At 40.7% G+C, this 14265-nt stretch overlaps 1 protein-coding gene across 1 annotated transcript in view; it reads left to right on the forward strand.

The window, feature by feature from the left end:
- Nucleotides 1–14265, forward strand: part of ITPR2 (inositol 1,4,5-trisphosphate receptor type 2) — a 599561-nt gene that overhangs the window by 166067 nt on the left and 419229 nt on the right. The window contains exon 11 of the mRNA XM_069585523.1: nt 12139–12290. Within this exon, the coding sequence (XP_069441624.1) occupies nt 12139–12290 (152 nt within the window). The remainder of the gene's footprint in view (nt 1–12138; nt 12291–14265) is intronic.

Genomic DNA, 14265 nt, shown 5'->3' on the forward strand with positions numbered 1-14265 from the left:
TAAGCTGAAGTATCAGGTACTGATCCAATAAAAACTTTAATTTGTGTCCAAGTATGTTTATATAGAGAAGTAGTTTTTTTTTTTTAAGATTAATTGGATCTTTTTTTTGTAATTCAATTTTATCCCCCAGTATGGGCTTTTCTTGCCTTGATTTTCAAGTAGCTGTACCAGGATTGTTGGGCTCTTACCTTCTGATGACTTGGGAAAACGCCATCAGTAGCCATGTTTGAAAAGCACAGTGTGTTGTTCTTGTGAGCTTGTTTGTGCTCTCAATGGTTTCTAATCAGAGACCATCAGGAAAATACACGTACTTGAACAAATGGGGTTCATTACTCTTTGGACTCTCACTGTGGGGAACTGTGACCACAGTGAGCACATGTTAGGAAGAACCTATTTTAGGGCTTGGGCTTATGCAGTTGATTTTGGGGAAGACTTAAACAGGTGAAGCTTTGCTGTGTATAGGAATGCTGTCAGGATGAAGAGGTGTCTTAATACATTTTATCTATGGGCAGGGTAGGTGAGATCCATGTCCTTGCTAAAGATGAAGAGGTGTCTTAATACATTTTATCTATGGGCAGGGTAGGTGAGATCCATGTCCTTGCTAAAGAGGCAGTAGCTGCTCATACTTGGTAGAGGAGAACAGGATCCTCATTTTTTTGTGGCTTGTACAATATTCACAGTCTGTTGGTGTTCAGACATGGTTATAAAGTGGTGTTGTTTTGCCTTGATGCATTCCAGTCAGGAAGTGGCCTTATCTGGTGTTGCTGTTTTGTGAAACTGTCCATATTCACCAGGCCCAGCTCGAGGGTCAGGCCAGCTCCTAGCAACCCCAAGGCCTGGCTCATATACCAGGCCATCTGTTGGATGTCAAGGACTGTTTTTCTCTTTGTCAAGGTTTATTTCTGTGATATTCTGTATGGCTTCTTGAGCATGGTGTAGAGACAAGAGAGCTCTGCTTTAGCACCACCATAAACTTGCATAGCCTCAGACAAGTCAGGTAGCTTTCCTGAAACTCAGTTTCTTCACCGGTCTGATAGAATGAGGATGTTTGCCCTACATCCCTCACTTGCATGCCAGGCGGATAAAATCAAAGCAGATGGATGGAAAACTCATTGTCTAAAAGATGTCAGTAGGTTAAAAAAGTGTAAGTTGTTTCTCTTAAGGGGGCCTCATATCAAAGCTTCAAATTGTGTAGTTGAATTAAATCTTCTGTGCTCATCTTTTTTACACTCCATACCATTTGGAGATGCTATTGATGCTTCTGGGTGGAGGTGAGTGGAAGAATATAGTGTGTGAAGGCTTATGGAGCTGCACAGAGCATATAAATAAGTAATCAATCCATGGTGAAGTTCACTCTTTGTGTTAATCAAGCCTTAGTTAGACTTGCTAGATTTTGTTTCTTTGTATTCTGAAGTACAGTTTCTTTTCCACCTCTTAAGCACCCTTCTGTTTAAGCAGTGTTACTAGTGATACTTTAATTGCATACCACACAGGTGGATTTGCTTTTGCTGTAGAATTTTATGATTGGCTCTCATCTGTCATCTCAGAAGCACATCCAACTGGGACACTTGATTTCATTTTCTTTTCTCTCTGAAACCACTAGCTTGAGAGTAAATAAAACTGAGAATATGGAGCAGTAAAGCTAACAATATGGCTGCTCATTTTATACACCATTTACCACCTAGCAATAATGACGTTTCTGTCTAAGAAAGGAAACAGAGGAACATTTGGAGTGTAGCCTATGAAAAATGAAATCTGTTTCCCAAAACAATGCTATCTCACCTCAGATCTAGGTTCCAGTAACACTGAATTCACTGTGACCGTGCTAATTATTTTCTTTTCTAATGTTCCTTATGTTATCTATTTAATATCCAGTTAATATTTTTCCTGTAATTCAGAAACCTTTATCAAGTGTTGCCTTCCATTTTTGAAGTTTCAAAGGTTAATGGATGGTGCTGCTGAAATGAGGCGGAGTGTGTCAGAGCTCCCATTAAGACCCAAATTGCTGTATTTATTCTACAAAGAAGCCTATTATTTCCAATCTTACAAATGTACAGCATCCACAGGGACCCTGTAAATATTGGAACTGTATCAAGCCCAGCTGGGAACCTGACAGTCATTAGTGTTTTTTCTCCGTGAAAGCCTGCATCTTTTCAGATGGCTCTTTGAAGGGGACTTTTTGGAGGATAACACCACTCATTTTCACTTACTTTATTTCTGTGGAATGTGATCTGATTTTTTGAGGGAATGTCTTTTGTCTGTGCTGGGGATTATCAACCCCAGAAATCCTGATATATTGATATTTGGGCCAGATCATTCTTTGGTATAGGGGCTGTCCTTTGCATTGCAGGATTTTTAGCAGCATCCATGGACTCTTCTCACTAGATTCCAGGAGTGGTCTCCCTGTTCTCCCCTCACCCAAGTGTGGCAACTTAAAGTATTTCTGTAAATGACCAAATATCTCCTAGGAGCCAGATTGTCTTCCTTTGAGAACCATCAAAAACATACATGAAACAGAAATGTTTTAGGAAGCATGAAACTTTGCTGAAATAGACTTGAAACTTCTGTTCTATAGATTTTTTTCTTTGGGGGACAGATTCTAAAAGAAGACTCCCCTAGTTCTTTGAGTTTTACTATATATTTATCAGTGGTAAGATGATAAGGAAAAGAAAGAAAAAAGGGGTCATATTAGGAATTTGTCTGAGAGCACTTGATTGTGAAGGAACCCTGGCAAGAGAAGCAGTGTTTGCAGCTTTAACTGGCAGGGTTGTGTCTGTTACATAAAGTCTGCAATGAGAGCCCCAGAGGGTCTGGACCAAGACACAGATGCCTGCACATCTTAGGCTGCAGTGGCTGCGCACAGGTCTGAATCAGCCCTGAAAACACATACATTATTTCTTACCGAATGTCTCTGGCTCCTCACAGCAGAATCCCTACGTGATGTCTCTGCTAAAAATTCGATGACTCACAAATGAGTCAACAGAGAAGGTGTTGCAGGAGGCTGCCTGCTGTTAAGCTACGGCAGGGCCCTGGAGAAGCCAATGAGCCATTAGTATCCTCTCTGGCTTCCCATACGGGATTTTCGACTTATATAGTCTGAGAGACGGTGTGCCTTTCCTTCCAAGTGCAAATGCTAGTTTTCTAAAAACCTAGCAGACTAGGTTAACATTCTGAGGCCCTGCATGCCCTAAACTGAGAGAGTTTGGGAGAACGAGCTGATGTGAAATTAAACACCTGTTTAAGCTCTATTGTACCGTAATGTATTTTCATGATGCAAAGAGGGAGAGAAGTGTACTTCTGTAATTCTCAGCAGGGAACTAGTGTTTTGGGGTCTTTTTTTTTTCCTTCAAAAGAGACGTGGGTTTATAAACAAAAGCCACAAGCACATGATTTTGAACAAAACTGTTTTTATATTATGGAAATAAAGCATTAATTTTCTTGTATATTGAAACTCAATCCATTCATTTAGAAATTATATACTTATAACTCATTATTCACATTTCATTGTTTAAAAAATTCCGAAAGGCTAGCTTGAAGTTTGCTGTCAAACTGCTTATGACAGCTGTTAAGCAAATTAACAGAGTACAAGAGATTAATAGCAAAAAGGTTTAGACTGCAGCACTGTTTTAAAAAACTTCTAAATGTGTTAGAAGCTCCTATTCCCAAATAAACAATTGTTATGCTTTTATAAATGTAACTTATCTGTTCAGTAAAGCTTTTTATTCCCAAGGACCTAAGCAGATGATTTGGGGGTACAATATACATTCCATTTATCCTGTGTAATTAAAGTTAAACCACAGGTCTTAAATAGTATGAGTAATTTAAAGTGAGCTTTTAGTTAGCCCTAATAAGTGAGGTTTCTGTAAGGCAAGGATTTTTATTGTTCACTGTAAGAGTGTCAAACTAGAGAGGTCTCTGATCACTCTTATCAGGATTCCACAGGGAAATATTACCAAGTGGAATATAATAGAAAGTGGGGTTCAGCTGCTCATTGCTCAGAAGCCATTAAAGAGGCCAGTTTGGTAGAAACTGCTTTATTTCGGAGGTTGGCAACTGGTGAGGGACAGAGGGAGAGGACAGATGCCTGTCCAAAGCCGACTCCTCCCTACCCCTCACCCTGTCCCCCGCCCCTCCCCGCCTCAGCAGTCTGGAGGCAAGAGCTTTTATAGACAGAGGGAGGGGGCTACATGCAGAAATAGCAGAGTCAGTCCCGACAGTCATCTTGAAATCGGTCACTGGTGGTCTGATCAATATCATCTTAATTGTTTTAAGCACAGTTAATCTTCATTTCCAAGGTTGCTCTGTTTCCATTTCTTTGAGGCCAATTCTCTGAATTGTGGCAGCTTATGCCTTGGCTACAGTGTGGTCATCCTGTAGTTGACTTCGTCCACTCTGTGTGAGTTTCAGTATCTGCAAAACAGCTCACAGACTATGGCTCAGAATATTACCTATAGCCCTTGAGGAGGAACTAAAGGTCCTTGACTCTGCTTAATGGCTGAACTATTATTATTTGGTCTCCTTTGACTGGTTTCCTTTGTTTTTGCATGTTCTCACTTCGGTGATTAAACCTATTCTTTGGCTGAAGTTTTTCCATGGACAAAAGGCAGGCTGAGGACATGGGGGACACGGACCATAGTGTCCTGCTCCATTTCAGTAGGAGGGCAGTCTCCAGGAACCTGGACCTGCTCTCCCTTTATGTGTCCAGAAAATTCATTTTATTAGCGTTTCAAAAGAGGAAAAGGAGAGTGTAGGCAGGAGGATTGACTCCACTAAATGAATTGATGTATAATGACTGATGACAAATGACTGATGTATAATCACAATGGCCTCTCTCAGTCGCTTATTCATATCCGACTCTTTGCAACCCTGTAGACTGTAGCCCACCAGGCTCCTCTGTCTGTGGGATTTTTCTGGCAAGAGTACTGGAGTGGGTTGCAATTTCCTGCTCTGGGGGATCTTCCCAACGCAGGGATTGAAGCCTGCGTCCCCTGCACTGCAGGCAGATTCTTTACCACTAAGCTACTGGGGAAGCCCTCTCAGTTGTACCACTGAGCTACTGGGGAAGCCCTCTCAGTTGCTAAGTAGACATGAAGCCTTGGGGCAGTTAGTGCATTTTCCCTGAAGGAAAGCTAAATTATGATAAGATTGGTGTGCAGATGGCACAGATACCTTTCAGGGATATGGAATGCCCCCAGGAAGACTGGAATACTAATTTGTTGCATCTACACTGGCCTACAGTGAGAGAAACTGTCAAATACTTGTTCATTGACTCTCCAATATTTAGGGTACATGCTTATCTTCTGTTAATAAAACATTTCTTCAAATACAAAAGTGAAGTGTGTGAAAGTTCATTGCTCAGACATGTCTGACTTTTTGCAATGCTGTGGACTCTAGCCCACCAGGCTCCCCTGTCCGTGGAATTCTCCAGGCAAGAATTCCGGAGTGGGTTGCCATTTCCTCCTCCAGGGGATCTTCCCAGCACAGGGATCAAACTGGGTCTTCTGCATCGCGGGTGGATTCTTTACCATCTGAGCTACCAGGGAAGCCCTTCTTCAAATATGGTTCAATATAATTGATTAGATTTTATTTTCCTTAGCTAAAATTGTGTTTTAATTGTGCCTTTTTGATACTACATTTAAGCCACTTGTCTCAAAAATCCTTCGAGTTTTTTTCCTACAACTGCCTGATCTCATCCATTATTTTTGCATTCTTCCAATCTGAGGCAGTCTTCCCTCGTGTGTATTAATAACACTCATTATGTTGGTGGTTCTTTATTTTGGCTGCGATAGCATTGCCAAATCCAAAAAGAGCTCTTCTATAATATTTCTTTGTGATTGTAACTCTCCTGATCTATTTCTCCCCAAGTTTCCATGTTATAATAAAAAAATAATTTCCTTTTTTCTTTTAGAATTAGCATTTTCTCTTCTTAAATCTCCCCATTCCTCCTTCTCTACCTTCTTCATCATAGTGATTTTTATCTTTGATATCAGATGTCACCACCATTTTTACTATTGAGAAGGAGTTCCTGGTTACACATGGTACGTTCTACTGGGCCCTGTATAAGAGGATTGTGTAGATCTTCTTGAGACCTTGACTCAGTTACTTGGAGATGGACAGAAGTGTGATTCTTGTGTCACCGGTACATTTCAGAGCCGCCAGGGAAAGCTACTTCCTTCATCCATATTGTTCTATAATATCTGGGTTTTCATATTGAGTTGGATGGCAGAGATAATGAAACAGTGTACTTTTGAGTTGGTTAGTTGGTTCTTTTATTCTTTCCTCCCTCTCTCCCTTCCTCCTCCTCTACCTCCCTGTCTCTTCCGTCTTCCCTCCCTCCCTGCTCTTTCCTTTCCTTTCTTCCTTCAACAGCTTTGGTGGTGGTTTAGTCGCTAAGTCGTGTCCAACTCTTGCGACCCCGTGGACTGTAGCCCGCCAGGCTCCTCTGTCCATAGGATTTTCCAGGCAAGGATACTAGAGTGGATTGCCATTTCCTTCTCCAGGGGATCTTCCCGACCCAGGATTCGAACCCAGGAATCTAACCCAGGTTTCCTGTATTGCAGGCAGATTTTACTAAGTTATTATTCACATACCATAAGAATTCTCCTGTTTAGAAGGTACAGTGTTGTGAATCTGTAACCACTATCTAATTTTAGAGCATTTTTTAAATCACCCTCCCCCCAAAGAAAGTCTATATCCACTAGCAACCCCTATCAACCCAAATCTACTGTCTCTATGAATTTGCCTTTTCTGAATATTTCATATATGGAATTATACAGTATATGGCCTTTTAAGTGTCTGGCTTCTGTCACTTAACATAATGTTTTCAAAGTGCATACATGTAGCATCTGTATGTCATTCCTTTTCATGGCAAATAATACTCCATTTGGTGCATGTACCATATTTTGTTTATCATTTGATGGACTTTTGGCTTATTTCTGCTTTTCAGCTATTATAGATGAAGCTGTTATGACCATTCATGTGCAAGTTTTTGCATGGTCATATACTTTCATTTCTTTTGGGTAGATACCTAGAGTTAGGTATACCTGGTTGTGTCTGTGCTAAGCCTCTTCAGTCATGTCCAACTCTGTGCGCCCCTTGGACTGTAGCCTGCCAGGCTCCTCTGTCCATGGGCTGCTCCAGGCAAGAATACCAGAGTGGGTTGCCATGCCCTCCTCCAGGGGATCTTTCCGACCCAGGGATTGAGTCCGTGTCTCTTACATCTCCTACATTGGCAGGCAGGTTCTTTACCACTAGCGCCACCTGGGAAGCCTAGAATTGCTGGTTATATGTTTAATATTTTGAAGAACTACCAAACTCTTCCTAAGTGGCTGCACCATTGTGTGTTCCTCAGCAATATGGGGAGAGACTGAGTGTTATAGTCTCTCCACATCCTAACACTTGTTATTGTCTGTACTTTGATTATAACCATCCTAAAGCATTTTCCTATTTAGTAATGAGATTGAGCACTTCTGCAAGTATTTCTTGGCCATTTTTCTGTCTTCTGTGGAGAAATGTTTGGTCTCATCCTTTGTTCAGTTTTTAATTGGGTTATTTGTCTTTGCAACTGTTGAGTTGTAAACGTTCTTTTTATATTCTGGATACAAGTCCCTTATCAGATATATAACTTACTAATATTCCCTCTCAGACTGTGTACTTTTAATAACTTTATTTATCTATTTAGTTTTGGTTGTCCTGGGTCTTCATTGCTGTGAGGGCCTTTCTCTGGTTTCGGTGAGCTGCGGCTGCTCTCGTTGCGGCTGCAGGCTTCTCCCTGCTGCAGCTGCTCTCTCGTTGCGGCTGCAGGCTTCTCCCTGCTGCGGCTGTTCTTGTTGCGGCCGCAGGCTTCTTCCTGCTGTGGCTTCTGTTGTTGCGGAGCATGGGCTCTAGGGTGCGTGGGCTCTAGTAGTTGCAGCTCCCGGGCTCTAGAGGATCTTCTCTATAGTTGTGGCACACACAGATTGGTTTTTTTTTTTTTTTTCTTTAAACAGGCATTTGTAAAGAGCATTTTAGATGCATAGCAAAATTCAGTGGAAGATACAGACGGTTCCAATACACTGCTGCCTGCACAAAAGTACAGGGTCCCCTACTATGAGCATCCTTTACCAGAGTGGTACATTTATTACACTGGTTAACCTACCTTGGCACATCATTATCATCCGAAGTCCAGTTTACGTTAGGGTTCACTCTTGGTGTAGAACTTTCTATCTCTTTGATTAAAGTATAATGACATGTATCCACCATAAAAGTATCATACAGAATAGTTACATTGCTTTAAAAATCCCCTGTGTTTTTCCTACTCATTCCCCTCCCATCCCCGGCAGCCACTGATCTTTTTACTGTGCCATAATTTTGCTTTTGCCAGAATATCAGACTGCTGTATATTTGAAGTCACACAGTGTGTAGCTTTTTCACATTGGCTTTTTTCATTTTAACTATGCCTTTAAGGTTTCTTCATGTCTTTTCATGGCTTGATAGTTCATTTTGTTTTAGTGCTGAATAACATTCGATTGTTTGAATGTCCCACAGTTTATTATTCACTCACCTACTGAAAGGTATTTTGTTTGCTTTTATGTTTTAGTAGGTATGAATAAAGCTGTGATGCAAGTTTTTGTGTGGACATAGCTTTTCACCTCCTATGGGTAAATAACAAGGAGCATGATTGCTGAATCATATGGTATAGTGTGTGTTTCATTTTGTGTAAAACCACTGAAATGTCTTCCAAAGTGACTGTACCATTTTGCATTCCCACCAGTGATGAATGAGAGTTCATGTTGTTCCACACCCTTGTCAGCCTTTGGTGTTGTCAGTGTTTTGGATTTTGGCCATTCAGTAGGTGTATATGGTATATCATTGCTGCAAGTGAGATCTAATTATCTGCTATTCCGTAATGACATTTGATATTGATCACCTTTTCATATATGTATTTACCACCTGTATGTCATCTTTGGTGAGGTATCTGTTCAGGTCTTTTGCCTGAATTGTTTTCATATTATTGAATTTTAAGAGTTCTTTGTATATTTTGGATACCAGTCCTTTATTAAATATGTCTTTTGCAAGTATTTCCTCCCAGTCTGTGGTTTATCTTCTCATTCTTTTGACTGTGTCTTTCACAGAGCAGGAGAAATTTGTTTTCATGGAAGCTTGATTATCGATCATTCTTTTTCATTGAAAGTGCTTTTGGTGTCATATTTTTCTCGCACATTCCTATTTTCCCTCTAGTGTCCACACTTCCCATTCCTTCCCTTATTTTCACCTTCTCGTTCCAACTATTTTTCTTCCTTTAGACTCCCTCAACTGTCTGTGAGAGTTGAAATACAGGAAATAAACGAAACTGCACAAAGGCACAAAGGCTGCCTAAATTTCGGTAGGGAATAATTAAAGACCAGTGTTTTCATGATGCAAGGGAACACCTTTCAAGCAATAGAATTTCACTTGACTAGCTGCTGCCAGAGGTTTATTTGGGAAGAAGTCTTTTTAGTTCACCGATGATCTGTGAAGATCTTTTCCAAGCTGGAGATTCCGTGAGCCTGAGCTATAATGTTACCCAGGCTGCCTCCTTTCCTAACTTACTTGTCTGGCAAGGCCATTTTTATTGGGTTATTTAAAGACATTTAGGTTTTCTCTGAAGATGGGATCGTGTTTTGCCCTTCAGAGATTTTTGTTTTCAGTTCATAGATTTCCATGCCTCAATGCAGATGACTGTGAATTGGGTCTTCTGACCCATGAGAGTTTTTTCAGAAACCTCAAAGAAGGTTGTTAAGCATTACGTTTCTGCCTGTTCTTTGAGGAGTGACTCACTCAGTGCCTGTGGGCTGCAGACCAGGCCTCTGGCTTTGGGTGACATGGATGGAGATGGCTAGTTAAATTTGGAGTTGAGCATTCCTGCTGCTCTCACTGCTCCCCTCTCCTTTCCCCCTTTTTTTAATTTTTTATTTTTTTATTTTTTAAATTTTAAAATCTTTAATTCTTACATGCGTTCCCAAACATGAACCCCCCTCCCACCTCCCTCCCCATAACATCTCTCTGGGTCATCGCCTTCCCTTCTTCCTCCTCTCCTTTCTCTTTCCTCCCCCTCTTTCTCCTCTGGTCCTCCCCCTCTCCATCCTCTTTCTTTCTCTCCTTCCCTCGTCTTTCATCTCCTGCAGGTAACTGCACTCATCTCTTTGTTTAAATGAAATAATGTTCTTCCTCTTTTTCAAATTTTTGTTGTAAGATTAGCAAGAACAACCAAGGAATGGTTTGGGTACCTTGAGAAGCTTTGTGTAAATTCACAAGTGTAATTTGCTTACTGTTTTGCATTTCCTTCTTTCCTCTTTATACTTCTTCTAATGTGTAGTAAGTTACCTTTTTTCCTGATGAATAAACATAGTTCATACTTACTGATAAGAAACAACTGTTACGGGGATTAAACTACCTGGGGAGAGTTTGCCAGACTCCTATCTTCATTTAAGTTTGAACTTGGGTCTTTGTGCAGGGCCTATAAGTGAAAGATGCCAGGAGCTACCAGGGGCTGCTAGGCTGTGCGAGATTAGCAGATAGCAGTCCTGCTTCTACTTCGGACCCTGGCTGTTCCTCTGCCCGTTTGTAGGTCAGGGGTGCTGCCAATTTGTGCACCATTTACAGAAGACACCAGCAAGAAATGGCAAGGGTTTTCTGATGAAGGAAAATGGTGCTCGCAGCCTTGGGACGGTGCTTTAAGTGAACATTTTGGAATGGTTGGGAGTAGTGCTACATTGCCATGGTGACCTTGAAAGCAAAGCTTGTCTTTGGGTGTGAACTGCTCTCATTTACCTTTGAGCATCCCTTCCCTCCTCTGCTTTCTTTCAACTTCCTTTGATGGTACAATGACAGCCGTCCTTTCTTATATTCAAATTTCATTGATTTAATAAATATGTAGAAGTATTGCCAAGCTTATATTATAATTGCTCTATCCTCTTTCGGTTTTCTTATACATCAGGTCCTTCCATGGGACATAGGAACTTGGGGAAGTTCAAGAGAAAATGCATAATCATCCGTCTTGTGTTGCTCTCTGCTTCAAATGGTAGGGATGTAGTGGAAATATTGGCTGAGTTTCATCATAAAGGCTTCTATTCCATTTGACTTCACTTTATTTGACATTATAGTATCTTCTGGGATCTTATAGAATAGCCAGTGAACTGAATGGCAATCCTGCTGTTGATTCCCCTTCACTCCAAGTTAATATCCCAGTGGTGTTTCAGAGCTTAGGCAGGAACTCTGAGATGCTTCCAGCTTCCAGTTTATGAAATCTGGATGGTTCAGCCCACTGTTTCTCTGTGTTTTTGTTTGTTTCGTTTGGCTGAGCCGCGTCTTCGTTGTGGTGTGTAGGTTTTCTCTAGTTGTGAAGCAGGGGCTCTAGAGTTTTCACGCTCAGTCAGTGCAGTGCGTGGGTTTAGTTGCCCTCAGGCATGTGGAATCTTAGTTTCCAGACCAGGGACTGAAATCCGCATCATCTACACTGGAAGGCGGATTCTTAACCTCTGAACCACTAGGGAAGTCCCTCTGTGTTTTATTTATTTATTTTTTGTAGCTTTTCCAAAAAATGAATATTTATTTTAATTCGAGGCTAATTACTTTACAATATTGTATTGGTTCTTGCACACATCAACATGAGTCCGCCACGGGCGTACACGTGTTCCCCATCCTGAACCCCACTCCCACCTCCCTCCCTGTACCATCCCTCCAGGTTATCCCAGTGCACCAGCCCCAAGGATCCTGTATCGAACCTGGACTGGCGATTCGTTTCTTATATGATATTATACATGTTTCCATGCCATTCCCCCAAATCATCCCACCCGCTCCCTCTCCCACAGAGTCCAAAAGACTGTTCTATACATCTGTGTCTCTTGCTGTCTCGCATACAGGGTTATCGTTACCATCTTTCTAAATTCCATATGTGGAATGCTCAAAATTACTACTGTGAAAATAGGTTTACTATCAGGGAAGGGCCATAACTATTTTGACTGTTGCTGCTTTGATAATTTATTCAGATGAAGTCCTCTGGAGTGTGTGAACTAGGCATCACTATAATCCAATGAAGAAATATGTGCAAATTTAAACTTCTCTCCCAATTTAGTAAGAAACCTAATAAAAGTAAAAAACATTCTACCACCTCAACAGAGAGATGGTGATCTTCCAGCTTCAAAGAAGAAACGCCAGGCAGGGGAGAAGATCATGTACACTTTGGTTTCAGTCCCGCATGGAAATGACATTGCATCGCTTTTCGAACTGGATGCCACGACTCTTCAGAGAGCGGACTGCCTGGTTCCAAGGTAAAAAAAAAAAAAAAAAACAACCCACAAAAAGACAGGTTAAACAGTAATGTCCCTTTGAATAATTTTACTGGTTGGTAAGGAATTAAAACCATAATTTTAATATAATTTTTGTGACAGCAAGAGAGCAAGTATAAGTGAAAAACAAGTGTAAAAAATCATACCTCTTTTATGAGTAGATTAACATAGTTGTTCTATTCTTAAAAATAAGTGAAATGTTCAGAACAAGAGAAATTCTGAAAAATTCATGAGAATTATTTATTTCTACTACTTGGATGTCCCGTGGTTACTAAAGTGAAAAACAATCTAGAAGCATTTCTGTTGATACTTATAGCATTTTTATACTCCAGTAAAAATTAATTTAAAAATACTTATGACATTTTTATTATGTCAGATTCCATATTTCATTCATTTATTTATTTATTCGTCCATTTGTTCATTTATTTAGTCATCGAGTCAACAAATCTTACTGAACATTGATTACCTCCCAGGCATTGCCCTTGGCATTGGGAGGACAACTGTGAGCAAACTGGTGATGAACTTAAATTCAAATGGGAGAGAGAGGTAATAAACAAATAAGCACAAACTATAAGGTCAGGTAATAAAAATGTTTTGAAGAAAAATTGAAGCATATGGAGAGTTCTGTTATTAGGTGTGAGACTTCTCTGATTTAGGACATTTGAGAAAAGATCTGAATGATCTGAAAGATCAAGCCCTCTCCATCTGGGAGAAGTGTTTCAAGCAGCAGGAACACAAAATGGAAAAATATTTAAATTTGCTAGCTGTGCTGAAGGCCCAGCTAGGAGACAAGTAGACCTAAATGAAGAGGGGGAAGGAAGATTGTTGATGAGGTAATTGTTAACTTACAATATTTTACATTCTTTTGTTTGGATTTGATGAAGTGTTTTTTTTAACCTACAGCTGTCTACCTTCCAATAATAGCATTAGGATGCAATCTCTAGATGCATAGAGTTTTGCCTTTGTTATTAAGTTTTGTGGGATTGTTCTAAATTGTCCTTGATCCAGCATGATTGTCCTTGGCCTTGGGCAGATCGCAGTGGTTAGACTGTACATGCTCAAAATGCAGACATTACTGTGCAGGTTACTTTCAGAGAAGGTAAAAAGTTGCTCTACTAACACTGCAGGAAATCACTGCTCCTTGGGCTTCCTGGGCTGTTTCACAGCTGTTCTCACTCATGAGATATGTAGCTGAGTCTATGGTCACACCACCCAGAACATGCCTGATCTTGGAAGCTAAGCAGGGTCAGACCTGTTTGGTACTTGGATGGGCGAAAGGTAGCTGAGTCTTGGCCTTGCATGAGCCATTTCTCTTTGGGCTACCAACAGAGATCTGTAAAGAGATCCACACGGAAGGTTTGACTTGATGCAAGTCTCTGACCTTTTCTGAGTATGGCATCTTAATAAATCCTTGCTCTGACGACTCTAGATTTTAACTCAGCAAACACAGAGTCCTTCTTGAACTCTAACCAAGAAAACTTGCTTAAGGAAAAGGTAGAAAGATCTCACTATATAGACAATCCCCAAAGCCTTGCTCTATATGGAAGGGTTCATCTATTACTATTCAGAGCCGCTGAAGCCCTTCTCATTATAGAACAGATTTTTGTATTAACATATTCTTTGTCATTAGTTGTTTTAAAGTTTCTGCTAATGAACACTTAGTAATAACTACTATTGTAATATAACTCTGGAGCTCTTGCTGTGTGCTGAGCACGCTTGTCAAGTTCTTTATAAATATTCTGGCAGCAATTCTAACAGATCAGAACTGAAGACTAGCTGTGCTGTGTGTGCTTAATCGCTCAGTAGAGTCTGACTCTCTGCGACTCCATAGCCCACCAGGCTCCTCTGTCCGTGGGATTTCCCAGGCAAGGATACTGTAGTGGGTTGCCATTTCCTTCTCCAGGAGATCTTCCCAACCTAGGGATCAAACTCAGATCTCCCACATTGCAGGTGAATT

This window comes from Ovis canadensis, chromosome 3 (genome assembly GCF_042477335.2).
Source record: "Ovis canadensis isolate MfBH-ARS-UI-01 breed Bighorn chromosome 3, ARS-UI_OviCan_v2, whole genome shotgun sequence".
In the NCBI taxonomy this organism is placed as follows: Eukaryota; Metazoa; Chordata; class Mammalia; order Artiodactyla; family Bovidae; genus Ovis; species Ovis canadensis.